Here is a 21,876-nt window from a genome sequence, read left to right as displayed (position 1 = left end):
GGCTGTGTGATTGGTTTGCTGCAGAAGATTCTATAACATGCTCTGGTGGAAGGAACACTGACTCAGAAATGGGAAATTTGGCCATCTGTAAGCCTGAGTAGGCCTTTAATACTCTGTTAGGCTTGGGCTTCAGTTTCCTCATCTATACTTTGAATGTACTAGATTATATCTCTTCTTGGCATTTACTTTGTTAAAAAGAATGTGAGCTATCTCTATATAACATGTTTCTACACTTTGGTTCTTTCAAGGAAATCCTTCTGATGTCATCAGTAGCCAATCAGAGCTTCTGGTCATGTGATATTAGTAAATATTATTCTAGCTAAAATGTAGATTAGGAAAGTATAATATAATTATGGCTCTAGGGGTATTATGATGATAAAAATTATTTGTCCTTGGTTTTATGCAATATTAAAATTAGCTCAAGGAACTTATTCTAAGTTCACAGCTTTCATGGACCATAAAATTGAAACTGTGAAATAGCTGGGTGAGATGTTCTAGAAGATCCCTTCCAGCTGCTGCTTCCTGTGAAAAGACACAAGGCCACAACATGGAGTAAGCCTTGTATGGTACCTTGTGTACTATACATGGGACCTCTTTCCCCTTGTTCTAGATACCTATTCTTTTGGTATTGGATGGGTTCTAGTGTCCAGGTTTTCTTGAAGATACTTGTCTTCCAGAACTGCTCTTGGTTACTTGGGCTTCATGAGGACATGCTGGCTTGTGAGCTGTTCTAGAGCCTCAGGAATAAGAGTGGTGGCCTTAAATGGAGAACCTATAGGTAGTTCAGGCCTCCAACTGTAGGCTGTGTTAAACAGTTTGGTCTTTATTCTTCATTCTTTGATGGGCAACTCCTCTGGTAAGTCATATAATCAGAAGGGAGTTTGAAGTTTATGGTTGTCTGAGGACAGCTTTCCTCTGTTTCATGATTTTATCTGGTGCAGGTCAGTTTGCTAACTCTAGGATATAGTAAAGAGATCCCAAGAGTTATAGGTTCAAGTCGTATCTCTGCTACTAGCTAGCAGTGTGACCTTGGGTCAGGCATTTTGCTTCTCTTAATTGCAGTGTCTCTAGCTACTGTATAAAATCATTAGACTAGATAATTTCTTAGGTGTCTTTTATGACAAGGATCTGTAATTCCATAGTCATACTACCTGACAGGAAATCTTGTAGTATGCTGGGTCACAGAGCCTGTTTACAGACCGTGGACTGCAGAACTTATATTTCAGATCTTCTGTCTGAAGAAGAATAGGAATCTCTGTACATTTCACCACATTCAGTATTTACCAGCCAGAAAAACTCCTATTCTGACTTGAGTTCTTGTAACTGAGGTGTATGTATACACTTTCTTTTTCTGATGCTCCCACAGAGTCAATGGGAAAAACCCAGTAAATAGCTTTGTGGCTAAGTGAAGAAGCACTCACTAAGGAGTGTGATGTCTCAATGGTCATACGAAGTTTCTAAAGGTCCCTGGTTACCTTATGGTCTTATTCAGGGAGAAGGAAGACAAAAATAGACTTTAGTATGTGTATTGAATTTAGTGGGAATTTGCATTTCAATGCCAGTCATTAAATCGTTTGATTCTTATAAACCCTCATGCTCATGGTAGCAATTTTATCAGAGTATTAGATCATTATTTGTGAATTGATGGGCATAACTGGAGAAATAGGGACCAATTCACTATCTCTGAATTGAATACTTAATGTTACACTGATTATTAGAGCATGACCCAAATCTTTAAAAAGGATTAAATCATTTATTGATTTCAAGTCATTTGAATACTATGTAACTTTATTTCCTTATTTTGTAAAAATAAATACACCTAAAATTTTCCTTAGGAGTAGTTCATCTTTTGTGTATGGATGGGTATACCTTCTTATGATTAAATATTATGAAAGGGTCTTAAAGTTCAAAATGGTCATATAGGTAGGTAGTTTTTTCAATCCTGGCACTATTAACATATTGGGGTCAGATAATTGTTTGCTATGAAAGGCTGTCCTGTGTAGTACCTGCAGGATGTTTAGGAACAGCACTGGTTTCTACCTACTAGATGCCAGTAGCCTCCACACCCCAGTTGTGGCAACCCCAGCTGTCTCCAGACATTGTTAAAATCTCCCCTGGTTGAGAAGCATTAGTATAGAGCAACCAAGCCATCACTCGATAACACATAGCATTAAGGAAAAGTTGAGAGATCAAATTAATATCATAAGTTTCTTTAATAGTTGAATTTTGGTGTTAATGTAAATTAATTTGTTGTTCAGTATTTTTGAGTGGTGCATTATTGCTCAAGACTTCCAAGGACGCTGTTCATTTAGAATTAAGGGAATCTTCCATAAAGGGCTCTCTCCCTATTCCTCCAGCTCTGCATATCATGTTATCAATTTTATGCTGTGGTTGTAATAAGAGGATTGTAGTATTGACTCTGTTCTTTACCTGGAGATTGCATGCACAGTAACAATGATAGAGTGACATCTCAGAATGGAAAATGAATTGGCCCTTATCTTGGGACCTCTGTGAATTAGCTGGGTTGTCTTCAAACCTTCCAGCATAACTTTTGTCTGGATAAATCAAATTGCTTACTTCTCCTTAAGGTCAAGAAATGTGCTTTATTTATCTTTGCTCCCCAGCTTAGTGGCTGGCACAAAATAAAAAGATGCTTTAAAATGGAATGAATGAGTAAAATCTATTTGTTGATCTTGTAGACAAGGCGTTGGCCTTGGTTTTCAATATCTTCTGTTCTTCTTTTCTCCTCCTTTATCCTTACACTTTCATTCCCGGTTATTTCTTGCTGACCTGAATTCTTCATGGATATTCTATTTTATTCCTTCACCCTCAAAGGATGGCCAAGATTTTGTTGCTTTGCCTTCTATAAACCGAGAAGAACCAGAACAAAAAAAGCACTAAGGAATTTTCATGTAGGACACTGGGGAATACCAGTGAGAAAAATATTGGATCATTTCACCACCCACTGTCATTGTGATAATGCTCCTGCCACAAATTATAATGGCAAACATTTTAAATTTTTTTTTTTTACTTTTAATTGATTTCTACATTAGAATTTCTATAAACTTGTTTCTCATCATAAGTAATTTTTAATATATTCTATAACTCTAAAATATGGGCCAATGTCTTATAGAGCTTGATTATTTTTCAAAATTAACTACTAACATTAAAAAAAAAAACCTGGAGGTTTGGCAGTTCTCAGTGTCTGCAAATTAGGAGAAACTGATAAGTGCAAATGACAAAGTCTTTAGAACTGGGCTGAACTAGGTATTAGTTGTCAGGTTGCCTTTTGTGAGTTACATGAATTTGGGCAAGTTATTTAAACCTACTGCACTTTAGCCATTAGCTCTAAAATGGGCCAGTGTCTACCTTAGAGTGTCATTGTGAGATTAGAGAAATATAAATTAAATTTGATTTAGGATGATATTTGCCTAAAGTAGGTAGTGTAAGTCAATTATAGACACAATAGATGATCATGATGGGTGGTGATCATGGAGAGGATGTTAGTGGTATTAACTAGACATGGACAGGGCCAAGCCTTTGCAAAATCATAAAGTCTCTCTGGTACCTTTCTTATTCCCCTTTTTCTAGGTCAGCCTTAAATAGAATCTTTCCCTCTATCCTGTGCCATATGTTGTGCTCTATTGGTTTGTCAATGAATCCTTGCTAAGCAGCTAAGTATCTTTTCCAGGGAGTATTTGTATTTTAATAGAGGTATTTTTAAGTGTCCTATATAGGCTCAAGTATCTGAATACAGATAGAGACTAAGGTGACATTACCTTATTACCCTACCTTTTCTGGATGATTTGTTTTCTCCACTCCAGGATCCCAAAACTAAGTGTTATCAGCCTTTGCTACATAACAGATTTCTCCAGAATGTGAAAACAATAATAGTCTGTTGTTTCTCATGATTCTTTGGATAGGTTTTATGGTTCTTCTGTTCCAAATGGTGTTTGCTGGAGTCACTCATGTAGCTACTATCATTTTGGAACTTGGCAGAGACTGGATTATCCTTAAGAACTTAACATATGCCGTGGCTTCACTGAGGAGGAGAGAATGGCCGGATTGTCAAAGTTTCTATTTCTCTTTCTTTCCCTCTCCCTCTTCCTGTATCCCTTTCCCTCTCCCCCCACCCCTCTTATCCTTATCCTTCTCTCTCTTTAGCTGTCATTATCCAGCTCTATGCTACATTGTGTAGCTCTACGCTACATTGCATAGAGGCTGGATCAGACAAATATAGAGGCTGCATAAGTACGGAAGTCATGCACCATCTCTTCTGCCATATTTTGTTGGTCACAGAACCAACCCAAATTCAATGGTGGTGGGGGGGACAAACTCTGTGTTTTGATAGGAAGAGAGGCGTATATGAATAAGAGCGTGAGGATCCGTTAGGTGGTTATATTTATAGAGAGTCTACCACTCTCTGGGAAACTCTTCCATTTCACCTTTCTATCTTCTGCTCCTTCCTGAGTTCCTTTCCATATTTCTTCTGTCAGGATCATGGGAATGCATGGTTTCTTGCTTTATAAAGTGTGAGTGGTTCTTGACATTCTCTTTAGTGCAGTAGGTTTTGTGGAAGATATGTGGGTTTTAGAGACATACAGACCTCCAAATGGATGCCAGATCTACCCATTCTCGTGCTGAGTGAGATACACCAGCTCTCTTAGCTCAGTCCTCTCATCTGCTAACTAAGCAGAGGAGATAAAGCCTACCTTATAGGGTTAACAAGAGATTTATATTAATATAATTTATCCACATTGATTAACCAAAACTCAGAAGATGTTCCAGTAAATGTTAATTCTTCCCTTCCTCTTCGTTTTTAATCTGTCCTTCCTGGTTTTTCTATCTGTTATCTTTCTCTGGAAGATAATTTTTTTTTTTTAAATTTCTAACACTACTTGTAATAATCAAACACATTTGTCCTAAGCCTTCTGATGTTTCTGAAAAATGCTTCAAGATTTATAGAGAATTTTAACAATTACTATCCTCTTACCGTGATTGCTCTATTCTCTCCTGAATTTGCCATGTTATTGCTACCTCTAAGCCTTGGGTCTCATATTCGTCTTGCCTAATAATTGACCTTCATTGCCTGCTCCTAAATTCACATGAAATTTTTTCTTTCCTAGAAACATTATCTAATGTTTTTGATGCCTAATATTTACAACTTCATGTTTTAATCTATTTTATGTTCCTAAACCTTTTCCCCCTCAGCTTTATGTTCCATTATGATTGGGGGGGGGGAGGTCTTTTAAAACTTATCCACCAACTACCCACTCCAAATTCCAGGCAGTATAACTAGAACTCATTGGCAACTTTTAAATGACAACATATTGACTTGAATTCTTTTATGGAACACCCAAAGAAGCATTAAACACTTGTTTCTAGGGATACCCCACCCATGAAACAGTTCAGAAACTGCATTACTCAATGTCTTAATAAATCCATGATATGATATGTATCTATAATAGCAGTGGGTAGGGAGAATTGAGTAATTGCAGTTTTTGAGTGGACAAAGTTGAGGAAAATACATATCTTGCTTGATTAAAATTAACATAAAAGAGACACCTAACCAACATGTAACTAATCATTAAAAAAAATCATAAATAGGAAAATTCTGCTTATACTGCATTATAATACTTGTTACATTTAGAATGTGCAAGGACTTTCTTTCTTCATTGAGTATTGCTAATTTATTTATTTTCTTGATAAATATTGTCAGAACAATATCTTAAAAGAGTAAATAATTAGAGGATGTTCCTACCAATCCATTCAAGTTTTTGGCTAGCCATTTGTGTGCTTTTTCTGCCTCTAAAATATTCCTTCAGGGCATACTTCACTCTAAATCCAAAAGCAAAAGTCAACTCACATCTTCCCCTTCTAGATTATTCCAATATTTCATTGAAGAGTTAAAGTTCTTTAGCATGATCCCCAATAAACCAAGCCAGAAATGTTCTGTCTCTGTTTTCTACTAAACTGGCAACACTCAAAACAGGAAGAAATGGAGTGGAAAGCAGAAATACATGGTCCTGTGGCAGGTTGGTATGTTTGTTATTTCTGATTTGTGTAACATACAACTCTTTCAGTGAAATTATTAGTGCTCATTAAAAGATAATTACATCAGCCTTGGTCCAGTTATTTGAATTTATCATTGAAAGACACTTTAATAAATTCAAAGAATCACTCATCAAGGCATTTTCAATTTCCTATTATGGGGGAAGAAGGATTTATTTATTTATTTGAGAAAAAGAGAGAGTGTTGTGTGTGTGTGAGTTGCAGGGGGAAGGGAGACACTCTCAAACAGACTCCCCACTGAACATAGTCAGACTTGATCTCAGGATCAAAATCTAAGCTGAAATCAAGAGTCGAGGCTGAAGAAGCTTAGCCAATTTAGCCACCCAGGCAACTCTAGGGATTTTCAATTTCTATGATATTTTCTGAAAATTTATTTCCACCAGTACTGTTAAGCAAAGATTTTTTTAAAATAGAAATGTTTACTCTTCCATTTGCCTCTCTTCCTTTGTCAACAGCTTGGTGGCTATTTTTTTCTGATTTTAAAATTTACATATTTTAATTTTCAAAGGTAGGGAATGGTCCCTTTTTAAGTTTCAAAATGGCTAGTGGCTTGGTACCTACACAGATCAATAACCACGAACTTTGATGTTTTTAAAAAAATTATTAGGGGAAAAGATTAACCAAAACGAAAAGGTAGAAAGGAAATTACAGTAAACTGAATACAGCAATTCTTTAGCTGGAAAATATTAACGTTTAAAAGTGGATAAATATACATTTGCTCTAAAAAATATAAAAATGAGTAATTCTTGAGTCATTTTGAAATTGGTATGTTGTATAAATGAATTTTATTCTTTTTATGGCTATTTAAACTAACCTTGGTCTTCATACCTAGTATCTATCATAATTGTTAACACTTGAAAATTTTTTGAATTCCTGGAGTGCTTGGCTGGCTGAGTCAGTAGAGTATGTGACTCTTGTTCTCAGGGTCATGAGTTCAAGCCCCATGTTGGGCATAGACATTACTCAAAATTTTTTTTCTGAATTCTTAATACTAGTTCATCTCAATCCCTCACTTTATTTCCTGCTGTTTTGCTGCTTGGACTTCTCAGACTTTTAAAAATTTTTTTCAGTTATTTCAGCTTTTCACTTTCAAGGGAAAACTACTTGTTCTTGTAATAATCCTCTGGCATTATTCCGATTTCATCTAACTCAATCAGAGGCCTTTTCAAAAGAAATCAAGTTCTGCCATTGAATTCTAAAACAATTACCCTTTGTCTTTTTAGCCAATTCTTGTATAAAAGCTCCTCCCAAACTTCCCACAATCAGTGACTTAAATTCCTCACACAGAACAATTGAAGTGAATATATCAACTACATGAATAAAGAATGTGATTAAGTAACTCTAGCAACATTAGTTAGTTAACTTACTTCCCTCTGTCCCTGTACTAGGAATGAGGAGCAAAATAAACAATATAATCCATCTTCCAGACCAGAAACTGTGCAAAGCCAGAGCACCTACTGCATTATCCAATGCACTTCTCTACTAAGTGCACATTTTTTTTCTAGTTTGAGAAAAGCAGAAAGAATAGTACTCTTGTTTTGACCCAAGATTACCTATTTAGTAATTTCCATTTTCTCTAAATGACAGAGTTCTTTTATTGAATAAAATCTCATTCCAAAGCTCATTTTTCTGAAACATAAAGAAATGGGGCTTGACCTAGTGCATTGCCTGGTGACTTTCTTCCATCCCACACTTGTGTATTTCCATCCCTGTGACACTTCCTCTAAACCCTGGAAGTCTAAGGATCCCAATTAAAAGCCACAGTTCCTCAATGACTGGATATTTGATTATTTTAAAGAATGTGGTTATATACTTATGCAATATATATTGTGATTTGCTTTAAAAACTTTTTATTAGGTATCTATGTATACATAGTATGTAGAGTATAGGTAGACTAGATAGATAGATAGATATAGATATAGATAGATAGATATACATAGATATAGATATGATACCTTGAATTTGCCTCAAAAGAAACTAGAGGAGTGGAGTGAGTACATATATGTACTCATACTGTTGAAGCTAGGTGGTGAGTAAACCAGAGATGAGATTCCGCAGAGAAGCAGAACTCATAGGATATATATATAAATCACACATACACATATATTTTTTTTCCGATTTCGATATACAAGATCAGTACTAACCAGAAATTCAGCTGCACACTTTTGACTTGTCTCTTCTTTTTTTGTATATATGTTGTACCTAATAAAATGTTTACTTCAAGATATAAATAAAATAAATAAACAGAAGATAATTCCAACAGAAGTGGGATAAAACATACATGACTTTATAAAATACAGACTCAAGTTTTATGCACAGCAGTCTTTTGAGGATTTCTGTGGAAAATAGATTGAAAAAGACAAGATGTGAAAACAATGATGGTGATAATGATTATCTGATAAGCATAGCGTCTAGCCACATTCCCACTAACCAACAGATATTCAAATGCATAATGCCATACAATTATATAATGGGGAAGTATTTTCCTTATTTTGTTCATTAAAGAAGTTCAATACCTATTATATGCCAGTCTCTATTTTAAATATTAATTAATTAATTTAAATATTAATTTAAATATATTAATTAATATTTAAATAAGACAGAATATATAGGAGTGACAGATATAAAAACACACACACTTGCTTTGTAGATATGTAAATTTGTATGCTGTTAATGGTAAATTTTCTGGCATGAGACAGTAAAGTGTCATATACTAACAAGATGGGTTCAGTGTAACAATTTTGTATTAGATGGAAGTAGTGTGTGTTGAGGAAGGACTCCTTTTCCATTGGCAAGCTCTTGGAATGAGCCAGCATCACGGAGTATGAAAAACCAGCTTCAGGCTTTCATGTAGCTTAGATTCTCAAATATTGAAAGCAATTAGAAGACGCCAATGTGCTACACTCAAAACCAGTGAAAACAGACCAATACCTAGACACAATCTGAAAAATACTATTTTTGACTCTTAGTTTGAAATAATTATAGATCCACAGAAATTAGCAAGGACAGTGGGAAGAGAAAAAGAGGTCTCAATTGTTCACAACAATGACATCTTATGTAAATATAGTATAATATCAAAACCAGGGATTTGACACTGGTACAATATGTGTGTATAGATTTATGCCATTTTATCACATGGATAGATTTGTGTGACTACCACCATAATCAAGATATATGACTTTATCACTACACGTGTCTCTCCCTGGCTACCCTTACCCTCCACCATCCCTAACCCCTGAATACTGCTAATCTGTCCTTCATTTCCAACATTTGGAGAATGTTACATAAACAGAATCATAGAAACATTATATTTGTGACCTTCAAGATTAGCTTTTTTCACTGAATATAGTGCCTTGGAGGTCCATCCAAGTTGCTGCATACATCAATAGTTTGCTTCTTTTTATTCTTAGTGATATTCCTTGATGGATATACCAGGATATATTTGAACATTCACTAATTGAGGGATATTTTGTTTCCAATTCTTGGCTAATACTAATAAAGCTGCTATGAACAATTGTGCACATGTTTTTGTGTGGACATACATTTTCACTTCTCTGGGATAACTGCCCAGGAATGCAATTGCTGGTTTGTGTGGTTAAGTATATATTTAGTTGTTATTTTTGTTTTTCAAGAAATTGCCAAACTATTTTTCAGAGCGACTATATCATGTTACATTTCCATCAACGACAGTTGAAACATCCAATTTCCCCACATCCTCCCCAGCAACTGGTATTGTTGCTGTTTTTCATTTTAGCTGTTCTAGTAGGTATATGATACCTCATTTTATTCTCAGTTACCTTTTCCCTAATGCCTCATGTTGTTGAACATTTTTTCACATGATTACTTGACATTCTTATGGCCTCGTTGGTGAAATATCTTTTATGTGTTTTGCTCATTTTTTAATTAGATTGTTTGGATTTCATCATGTTGAGTTTTGAGAGTTCTTTACAGTTAGATATATAGTCAGTTTTTTTGTCCGTGATTTGGAAATATTTTCTCCCGGCCCATAATTTTTGCTATAAATATGCTAATTTTGAACCTTACACATATTAGTAAAATTCAAAAACAGCCACAACAATTATTTTGAACCAAGACCAACCAAAGATTTTTAGGGGGAGGAGAGTGTTTTTGTCACCAGAATTACTTAACATGTCTGCAAATGGGGGTGAAAACTGAGCAAAGGTAGTTGGATTATTATTGTTTTCAAGTTGTCTATAGACAGCAGTCCTTGTTGCCTGCACTTGGTTTGCTCTGCTCCCCCTACCCTGTCCTGGTATTCCATGGCTCCATAGCCCAAGAGATTAGCAGGCTTTGTGACACTCTCAGAGTAAGAAAATTTATAGCAGAGGATTATACAGTTCATCATACGGAAAATTCATAAAGCATATAACCCTTAGATGTCTCTTGGAAAAAATTACTTGAAGATGAATTCCAGTCAATAGAAAGGATTCAAAATTAGAAATTTAAAAATGCAGAAGTTATTTGGGTCTTTCCTTAACCAGTTTGGACAAGTTATATATTAGTCCAGAAGAATTCTTCAGTCCAGGGAGTAAGCCAGGCCCCATAGCAATTTGCTACATTTTTGTTCTTTCACTTCTAATCATTTCTATGCATTACTAAGTATTTTGTTCTGGAGCATGTCCTTACCCCACAGTTCAGATGTTAACTCTCACCATGTCAAATCACCATTTAAACACCAACGAGTTGTGTTTATTCTGACCTGGCGATGAGTGGTTAGGCTCCAACACTGCTGATGTAGGTTGGGAATCTCTAGGAAGCAGCCCTCAGTCGGAGATTGCAAGACATTTATTAGGGAATTCTCTTAAGAACAATGCTTGAATAGAGGAAGACAAGGGAAGGCAGAGCAGAAGGGGAAGTTGGGGAGCAGTGCAGCTGCCACAAAGTGGGTCGTTGACTCCCAAATTCCCCGCTAGCTAAAACTGGGGCCCTTTGAGTTGGGCAGGGGGTCTTCCATTACATCCCCATGTTGACTGGTTATTGAACGCAACCTGCTCTGGGTAAGTGTGTCACCTTGGTGAAGGTCACTTTCTACAGCTGGAAGCAGTTGCAGAGTGGTCTGAGGACTGAGGTGGGGGCTCTCAGAAGACACACTCCCAGCAACTATAGATTTATGCCTTTTAAATTTAAGGGGGGTATCTTGGCATTTTGGCACAACATGCATTACATCTCTGCTACTAGGATCACGGACTTTTTTCATTTCCCATCATAGAAGCAAGGCTTAATGAAGTGGCCAGTGACCGTGTGCATTGCCAACTTTTAAAAAAATGATATATATATTTAAAATTCATTTTTTTCTATTTTTACCTTAAGTTTTTATTTTAATTTCAGTTAGTTAACGTTCAGCATTGTATTTGTTTCAGATGTACAATATAGGCATTTAATAGTTCCATACATCACCCCACGCTTATCACAATAAGTGCACGTCTTAATCCCCATCACCTATTTCACCCATTCCCACCCACTCTTCTGATAACCATCAAATTGTAAAATTCATATTTAATGGATTGTGTTAAAGATGTTTTTTTCTTAACTGGACAAAGTTAAGAATCCACTCCTACATCCCTGACAGGAATTTTCCCCTTCAGCCCTCTTCATTTCTAGGATCTGTAGTTATTCCTGTATTAAATATTTTTAAGATTAGTTTACATAATTGAGGTCAGTAATATTTTTTTAAAAAACCTAGAGCATAATCAAAGAATAAAATCACCAGAATTTAAATTTTTTCTAGAAGATGGTGTTAAGAAAGACATTCATTTCCTGTGTTATGCTCTTTTACATTTCTAAATTTTATAAAATGTACATATATTAGTTTCTGATTTGAAGGAATAAATGTGTATCACCATATAATTACAATTGAGTTTATAAAAAATGCAATACAGATTTAAAAGAAAATGCAGAAAACCCATAATAAGGAAAACAACTAAGCATTCTTCATTTTTAAAATATTTCTGTATTTTCCAAGGAAAACTTCTAATGTCACCCATTAAATAGGAGTTTTCCCTTGGTTACTGCTAGATTCTCTATCAAGTTGAAGAAGATTCCTTCTGTTGCATGCTTATTATGAAGTTTTTGGTAAAAAATAAGGTATTGGGGTGTCTGGGTGGCTCAGTGGATTAGGCCTCTGATCTCAGGGTCCTGGGATGGAACCCCACACATGGGGGGGGGGTGTCTCTGCTCAGCGGGGAGCCTGCTTCCCCTCCTCTCTCTCTACCTGCCTCTCTGCCTACTTGTGATCTCTGTCAAATAAATAAATAAATAAATAAATCTTTTTTAAAAAAAGGTATTAAGGAGGGCACGTGTGTGATGAGCACTGGGTGTTATATGTAACTAATGAGTTTTTGAACACTACATCAGAAATTAGTGATGTACTATGTGTTAGCTAATTAAACATAGTAATTAAAAAACAAGAATATTTGTTGTTATGTTTTTAAAAGTTATATTTATTGAGGGTCACCTGGGTGGCTCAATCATTTTAGTGTCTGACTCTTGATCTCAGCTCAGGTCTTGATCTCACAGTCATGAGCTCAAGCCCGATGTTGGGCTCCACGCTGGGAGTGGAAGCCCACTTTAAAAAAAAAGAAAGTAGTATTTTTTGAGATGATACTATGCCTTTTCTTCTTTATAAATCTGCTGAATAAAGATCCCTAAGTTGGAACCATGTTGGCATAAATGCCACATAGAGGGGCACCTGGGTGGCTCAGTGGTTTAAAGCCTCTGCCTCCGGCTCAGGTCATGATCTCAGGGTCCTGGGATCAAGCCCCACATCCGGCTCTCTGCTCAGCGGGGAGCCTGCTTCTCCCTCTCTCTCTGCCTGCCTCTCTGCCTACTTGTGATCTCTCTCTGTCAAATAAATAAATAAAATATATTTTTTTAAATGCCACATAGGCATGGTGCATTCTCTTTTAATATACTTCTATATTCAATTCACTAATGTTCTTTTTAGGATCTGTGGATTTATATTCAAAGAGATCTATACTTATCTTTTCGTATTATACTCATCCAGTATTAGAATCAGAGTTTTCCCGACTTGTAGATTAAATTCAGGAATGTTCAGGGGTTTTGCTTTCCAAAGCGTTAAAAGAATTATTTGGGGGCACCTGGGTGGCTCAGTGGGTTAAAGCCTCTGCCTTCAGCTCAGGTCATGATCCCAGGGTCCTGGCCTCGCATCGGGCTCTCTGCTTGGCGGGGAGCCTGCTTCCCCCACTCTCTCTCTGCCTGCCTCTCTGCCTTTTTGTGATCTCTCTCTCTCTCCCTCCCTCCCTGTCAAATAAATAAATAAATATCTTTAAAAAAAAAAGAAGTATTTGTTCCTTCAAAGGTTAATAAGACTGACTTTTAAAACTGTCTGCAGTAGACTTTAGTGTAGAGTGACAAGCAGTCTGGGTGAGAGGGTTTCTTTATCTACTTCCTTCCAAAGTTTTGGTTGGTTCCAGGGGGAACCTATTGTGGTGATTGGCTACCCTTACCCCCAGAGTACTTTTTTTTCAATCTAAAAACTATGCCGATACAATGTTCACAAAGTAATCTCACAATTTTTAAGGTCTTCTAAATTCTTATACTTTAAAAATTCTTAATATTATTGAATTGTCTCACTATTTTTCCCTGAACACAATGGCCAGAAGTTTACTTTTTTTTTTTAACTTTCTTTGGTTTTTATAGATCATATATTTTTAACTTCATTTTCTATTTCAGTTATTTTTACTTTCATTTCTATATCTTTCTAGTTTAATCTTATTTGGTTTTCTCTTTGTAAATAATTATATTTTGTGTCTTGAAGAAAAGTTCTACATAATTTACATTTTAAATATCTATTTTGCTTTATGTATGGGATACTTTTATATGGTAACTTTTAGAACACATGCACTTGAAGTATTAATTTTCCTCTGATCCATCTTCCCTCACATCCATTGGGTTTGGATATCAAATATTCTTGGTAATATTGTTTATTTATTTTTTTAAAGATTTATTTATGTATTTGAGTGGGGGAGGGGCAAAGGGAGAGGGAAAAAGAATCTGAAGCAGATGGCAAGCTGAGCACAGAGCCCAACATGGGCTCCATCTCACGACCCTGAGATCATAACTTGAGCCAAAACCAAGAGTCGGATGCTTGACCAATGGAGCCACCCAGGTGCCCCAACTTTGTTTATTTTTTAAAACAATATTCATTCACTTCCAAAAGTCTGTAAGTTCATTTACTAATTTCTTTTAAAATCAAGAATTATATAGGACTAAAAAATATAAATAATCCAAATGATGAGAGTTTGAAATAGGTGCACATGACTTCTTTTTTTATGCACATGACTTCTCCATTTTGGGATATTTTTGAAATTGTCTTTGAAAAACAAAATTAATTGTGAGTGTTCCACAGTCATGTGAAAAGAATTGGCAGTTGATGTTGGATGGAACCACAGATATATGTTAATTATAAAAAATAAATATAGATAAATAAAATGTAAGTAACTTATAGAAATAAATAATACAGAAAATAAATAAATAAATTTCTCTACAATTCTTATCTGTTGCTACCATGATCTACCAACGAAATTATTTCACTGTGATTTTAGCTTTTAAGATTTCTTTGTGGTTTTTAACACTTTTTTGCTTTCGACACTACAGAGTTTAAAGCATAAAAATTCATGGTTTTTTAGGTTTTCTTGTTATTTTTGAAATAAGGGGGAGGTTTTGTTGTTGTTGTTGTTGTTGTTGTTGTTGTTGTTTTTAGCCATCTTAAACCCAAAGTCTCTGCCTTAATATCTACATGGGAACATATACATGATCTGATATAAACCAATATATTATAAAAGTATTTATAATGCATAAGAAGTGGTGTGAGGGGAAGTGGGAAGAAGACGGAACCTAAAAGTGATAACTGAGAAGGTGCGTGTTCCAGTGTGTGTCTCTCTTGATGCAAGGGGAAGAGCGAGAGAGGAGAAAAGACAGCAGGGAAATAGGCCTGTCTAGGAGACCCACCCCTTCTGACCCGGCAGGGGAACAAAGGGACGTGAAAACATCTCATCAGAGACCACTGCCTAGTTGTCCATAATCTATGGTGAGGTGGAAAGAACACGGGATTTCAGGGGAGATTATTAAGGATTCAGATATCACTCAGTCCACCCATTTTGAATTTGGGCAAGTTACAGGATTTCTATGACCTTTTATTTGCTTTGCAATAAATAGAAACATGGACGCCTTACAAAGTGAGGATGAAATGAGAACTAAGACAACATTTCCAGCCTGATGCCTAGAACATGAGAGAGGCTAAGGGAATATTGATAATACGTAATGTTTTGGAGTATAAACATAACATTTAATTTTTTTCTTGGAAATGATCTTTACTAGTATTGCTCAGTAACTGAAATTGCTTCTTTTATCATACTGCTTATAGGCACATTACCTTCTCCCCTTATATAATACTCATTTAACTTTTTCTTTTTAAAGATTTTATTTGTTTATTTGACAGAGAGAGAGAGAACAAGTAGGCAGAGAGGCAGGCAGAGAGAGAGAGGAGGAAGCAGGCTCCCTGCTGAGCAGAGAGCCCGATGCGGGACTCGATCCCAGGACCCCGAGATCATGACCTGAGCCGAAGGCAGAGACTTTAACCCACTGAGCCACCCAGGCGCCCCTCATTTACCTTTATTGAGCTGCTGCTGATCTAAGGTCCCTAGAATCTTCATCTTCTTCTTTTTGTTACTTCGCTACCGTCTTCTGCCTTAGCGCTCATGGTTCAACATTTTAAAGTCTCTTGTACATAGACTCTCAACTCTCCTGCACCTCCGTATTTTCTCTATATCCCTCTGACAAAGCGGCAAACTCAAAGGGACAAACAGTACCTTTTCTTTGACCTAAACACAAGTGGCTGCGAGCTGCTGGTATAATACGTACATTAGAGAGGATGGGAATCCCTCTAAATTGATTTTTAGTAGCCTCAAAAGGGGAAGCTGCCCAACCAGTCTCTCACTGTTCTTACTGGGTTTGGCAGCCCACCCTTTATAACAAATATTTCAAGCATTCCTTCTTGTCTTCAAACCCCCAGCTCCTGCGAATTACCCCGCATCCTTAACATTTGACTTCACCTCCAAAGTCCATGAGGAAGGAAGGAAAGAATGAAGCGAGGAGGGGAGGGAAAAGAGAGAGAGAGAGAGAGAGAGAGGCAGGAAGGAAGGAAGGAAAAGAAAGAAAGGGAAAGGCAAAGAAGGAAAGGCCCTTCCTGCCCTATCATGGCCTTTCCTTCTTTCCCCTTCCTTCCTTCCTTCCTTCCTCCCTTCCTTCCTCCCTTCCTTCCTTACGACTGGAGCCGTTTCGTCCTCCTGCCCTGAAACCTGCACGTTCACGTCCATGTATATGCAAACAATGTCTTCCTTCCTTCCTATTAAAAGCCAGGGATGGCATGTCTCTTCCATCTAAGGAGAGTCACTCAGCGTGAGGTGCGCAGACACTGTGGCCTCTCTTCTTCCTTGGACCATTCTTCTCCCTCAGATTCTCTGGCACCACCATTATCCTTTCCCTCCTTTTTTGTATTTCTCTTTTTCAAACTCCTTTTTGCCTCACAGCTGGCCCATGATGTTTTGGAGGGCCTAGGTTTTTTCCTGTTGCTGTCTTGCAACCTAGTTTCATCATCTATTAGGCGTTGAAGCCATGCAACTTTTCTCTCTAAATATATCTCGAATGTGACAGCTTTGTGCCGCATCTACTGCCGGAGACTGTTTCCACTGACCTCCTAAAATGGCTGCTTGGGTGATTCCTAATGACCTCTGTTGACCCTTTCTAATCAGTTTCCACACTGCAGGTTAACGTGTTATTTTGAAAACTCAAATTTTCTCATGTCATGTGAATGCTTAAACCCTTGCTATGATTTCATGTGCTGGAACTGTTAATTGTCCCCCAGAACTCGTCCATTAAAAATAGAACCCTCTCCAGCTTACAACAGAGATTTAACAGGGAACAAGGTTGCCCAGCTAGTGACTCTGTCTCCTTGCCTCTTTGTAGTCAGGTGTGGCTCGAACCCAGTGGGTAAGGGAAGGGAGTGACTTCTGGCTCTCCCAGGCAGCTTCCTGCCCTCTACTTACTTCTTCTTCCTCCTCCCCAGGGGAGCTGCCTAGGTCTCAAAGATGGAGGCCACTTGTGAAGGCTCGCAGAGCTGCCCAGCAATTCCGTTTGCTTTCCTCTGCTGTGTGATAGGAAAGGAGAAGAGAGTGAGACTGACTCACAGACCCACACACAGAAAGAGAGAGAGTCATTTTCTTGTTCAAGAGAGTTATTCAGGCCTAAGCTGTTCCCTAATGAATACTTTCACCATTGCACTTAGAGTAAAAAGCAAAATTCCTAATGTGGCCTCAGAGGCCTGGGGGACTGGTGAGCTGTGGGTTCTGCCTGCCTCCTCGTTTCCCCTTACGTCCTTTCCTCCCATTCTGTATGTGCCTACTCTCCTGGACTTCTTTCAGTCTTTCAGAGATGCTGAGGTCTTTTGTGCCCAAGGCCTTCACACCTTTTATTTGCTCTGTCAGAAATGTTCCTCCCTCTGCTACTCTTCACCTTGTCTTACTAACAGCTACTCCTTTTTCACATTTTAACCCTAAGTCATTTTTCTGAAGCAACTGATGTCCCCATCTCCACCCCCACCCCCCATCGGGTCACCACACCAAAGAACTGAGTCAGTTCCCACACCTAAGTGATCTAATGCTACTGTAGTCATGTCCTTAATATGTTATGAAATATCTTTTATTTAAAAATACAATATATAGGGGCGCCTGGGTGGCTCAGTGGGTTAAAGCCTCTGCCTTTGGCTCAGGTCATGATCTTGGGGTCCTGGGATCGAGCGCCACATCAGGATTTCTGCTTGGCTGGGAGCCTGCTCCCCCCTCTCTCTCTGCCTGCATCTCTGCCTACTTGTGATCTCTCTCTGTCAAATAAATAAATAAATAAAATGTTAAAAAAATACAAAATATATTAATACATGTAAGTTAGTTAGTTTCCTGGATCCACTTCTTTTTATTTTCCCCTCTTTTTTTTTTTTTTTTTTTTGGTTAATATTTTATTTAGTTGAGAGAGAGAGAGAGAAAGCAAAGTGGGAGGGACTGAGGGCTAGGGAGAGAGAATCTGAAGCAGATGCTGCACCAAGCCCAGAGCCTGGTGAGGGACTTGATCTCATGACCTTGAGATCGTGACCTGAGTTGAAATCAAGAGTCAGATGGTTAACCGACTGCTCTGCTCAGGCGGCCCCTGGAGCCAGTTATAACACACATGTATGTGTGTTGATTATGTGTAGTTTTATAGCTCAAACATTCCCCTAAACATATGTTACTTAGTTTGGCATGTGTGTGGACATTATAAATGTGTTGCCTTGTTTTCTGTGTTCTATTTCTTGCTTTTGTGCTCATTATTATGTTTTTGAGATATTTCTATGCTTATAGGTAGACACTATTTCATTCATTTTCCATTTATTCCTACATATGTCCATTAATAGAATTTTAATAATCTATGTCATAACTCTACCACAGTTTGTTTATACATTCTTTTGTTCATGGACATTTGGCTTCTTCTAGTTACATGCACAAATACACGTGTCTGTGTTTTATATATATATATATATATATATATATATACACACACATATGTATATATATGTATACATATGTATATATATGTTTATGTGTTTGTGTATATGTGCACATTGCAAATATTGCTGTCATGAGTACTTTATATATATTTTTAAAAAATAAGTTGTTCCCTATTCTATTTGTGATTCCCACCCTCCCCCGTCCCCAGTTAGGAGCCGTCAACCCAGAAGCATTTTAAATTCATTTCTCCACTTGGGAGATTTTATTTTATTTTATTTATTTATTTTCTTCCTCAGTGTAAAAATGGTGGTTTTATTAAAGCACAGGGACAGGACCTGTGGGCAGAAAGAACGTCCTCTGCTCAGGAGAATTTTTAGATCACATAAGTAGAATGATTTTCAAATTCAATCCTGCACAAGGATTAGATTGTAATAAAAACTTTTCAAGGAGAATTTTTTTCTTCCATTTAGAGCCAAGATCAAGCAGGGTTTTTTTTATTTGTTTTTTTAATTTCCCTTTGAGGGGCCCTTTTTTAAGACTATAAAATCGCTGTTGTTTCCTTTGGAAAATCTTGGCTCTTAATTAGATTTCTCCATGTCATTAATCTCTAATCTGGTCCATTTGGTGGTTACCGTTGTCATTCCACCTGGCGTTTTGATACCAACGGCCACAGCAGAAGCAGCCTATTGGCCTTTCCCATCATATTCCTGTAAACATTGCTTTAAAATTCTGGCTGTTTTCATATTTAAATATATTTAAATTTACTCCCTGCTGGATTAATAATTACATTTTCAAATACAGCGTTCAAGAGTTCTGTGTAGACCAAAAAGTTGAACACAGAAAGATGGAAGCTTTACCTTTTACAACACAATGAAATGTGCTTCCCCAGCCAGGAGGTTCCAAAGGAAGTGCCCCCTTTGATGTCTGTTCTTTATTTCTTAAACTGCTTTTAGTGATTCAAGCCTATAGTGATGTATCAAATTTTTTTAAACTTTCTTTCAAAACAAAAAGCAAAAGGTGAACGACTAAAAAAAACAGGTAACGTCATATAAGACTTTTGCAGGGAATAAAACACCCTATTTTCTGGTCATTTAAAAGCATACCAGAGTGGAGTGGGAATTGAGTGTGGTTAGAAGTCCTTGAAGGACTTGGCGTCCAAGTTCAGATGGGCAGGGACAACAACATGCATTAGTCTAAGGGACACTCCACATCCGGCAGTGTTCTTGCTCTGTGCTTTGTGGGGGAAGAGGAGGGATTTCCTACCAGTCTGGCTTCACATATTGCCTCTATTGCTTGCTAATTGCATGATCCCATTAAGCCTTTCAGTTTTCTTGTCTGTAAATGGAGGAATAATAATACTAATCTCACTGGATATTTATGAGGATTAATTGAAATAATAAATAGAAGAAGGCTGGGCGCACAATAGCTATCAATAATAGTTATTTGGTTTCCGCACGGTAGCAACCAAACCACATCATTTTTATGAAGGAGAGAAATCAAAGAGCCTCTGTAATGCTATAGAGATTGGATGATGAAGCTTAGATAAATAATAGTTTTTAATTTTTATATTTTGCAGTCACTGTAATATAGATATAATTTGTTTAGGATGAAATTGTATGCTGATCAACTGACCAAATAAAGACTACATGTTTCTAAATGTCATATAACATGGTTTTTTTTTTTTTTTTTTCATATTGGATATTTGTAAAGAAAATAAAGTAGCTGGACATCTACCTAATTTTACTGAAATAGGGTCCAATTGAATTAAAGATTTAACTGTCAAGAATAAAGAAGACATGGGGGTGCCTGGGTGGCTCTATCATTAAGCATCTGCCTTCAGCTTAGGTCATGATGCCAGGGTCCTGGGATCAAGTCCCTCATCGGGGTCCCTGTTCAGCAAGGAGTCTGCTTCTCCTTCTCCCTCTTGCTTGTGCTTTTTCTATTTCTATCAAATAAATAAATAAAATCTTTAAAAAATTAAAAATAAAAATATAAGATAAAAAAGACATAAAGATGTGGGAATAAAGCATGCATAGAATTTTTAAAACAATTTCTTAGTGATGGCTGTTTGGTTGTGCGGGACATAATGTCTAGATACCATAATGGGTACATCATTATATCTGACAACATAAAAATTAAAAATTTTTATGCTGGATAAATGAAATTCAAACACGAGTAACAAAGTGGAAGCATTGTTGGCAGCATATATGACAAAGAAAATGGCAGTTAGTACAAAAAGAGCTCTTACAAATAAAAAATACCAGTGTAACTTTAATATTAGAAAAATAATATGAATAGATTTCAGAAAAATAAATGCAAATAATATGCATATATTTAGAATGACTTACAGTTTACTTTGATGTGAAAAAAAGATTATGTAAAGAGTTTTTATGGGGCCCCTGGGTGGCTTAGTCTGTTAAGCAGTTAAGCGTCTGCCTTCCTCAGGTCTTGATCCTGGGGTCCTGGGATTTAGCTGTGTCAGGTTCCCTGCTCCATGGAGAGTCTGCTTCTCCCTCTCTCTCTTCCCCTACCCCCTGCTAAAGCTCTCTCTCTCTCTTACTCTCTCTCAAATAAATAAATAAATAAATAAAATATTTTTTTTAAGTTTTTCTTGTAAACTTCTATTTATGCAAAGAAAAATAGATATAAATGTTGATATTGGATATATATTAGATATTTTTCTGGAAAAATATCAAGAAAATATATTGGGAGCTGAATTAGGGATATGAACGTGGAATAGCAGGAAGACAGGAGTAATATTTTTTTGACTTTTGATTTAATGTTTTTCTAAAAGTGTTTGAAATTTCCTCTATGCCCCTGTATGTTTTGCTATAATTTAAAAAATTAATGCAGTTAACATAATGTCAAAAATACATAAATTGTGAAGGGCTAAAATTAAGTAAATGTCATTAGGAACCAGCAGATAATTTTAAGTGTTGAAAACCATGTGCTATGTATCTTGAAAGGGAACTGTTGAAACTTGACTTTCTTGGGATGAAATGATGCATTCATTGGTGCTTAATGAGTTTTATTTTCCCCCAGACAAAGCCAAAGGACGATCAAGAGCAGGGACCCACTTTGACTCAGCCCGGAGACGGAGCCGAGCGGTCCTTTATCACATCTCTGGGCACCTGCAAAGAAGAGAAAAGAACAAATTGAAAATAAATAATGTAGGTGGTATGTGTGTACACTGTGAATGCTAGAGTTTCCCCTGGTGCCAATATTT

At 36.8% G+C, this 21,876-nt stretch overlaps 1 protein-coding gene across 1 annotated transcript in view; it reads left to right on the top strand.

The window, feature by feature from the left end:
• KCNH8 (potassium voltage-gated channel subfamily H member 8) overlaps positions 1–21,876 on the top strand; it is a 384,883-nt gene that overhangs the window by 188,302 nt on the left and 174,705 nt on the right. The window contains exon 4 of the mRNA XM_059162514.1: positions 21,693–21,820. Coding sequence (XP_059018497.1) covers positions 21,693–21,820 — 128 coding nt within the window. The remainder of the gene's footprint in view (positions 1–21,692; positions 21,821–21,876) is intronic.

The sequence above is a fragment of the Mustela lutreola genome, chromosome 2 (genome assembly GCF_030435805.1).
Source record: "Mustela lutreola isolate mMusLut2 chromosome 2, mMusLut2.pri, whole genome shotgun sequence".
Lineage (NCBI taxonomy): Eukaryota > Metazoa > Chordata > Mammalia > Carnivora > Mustelidae > Mustela > Mustela lutreola.
This window is presented reverse-complemented; position numbering and strand designations above follow the sequence as displayed.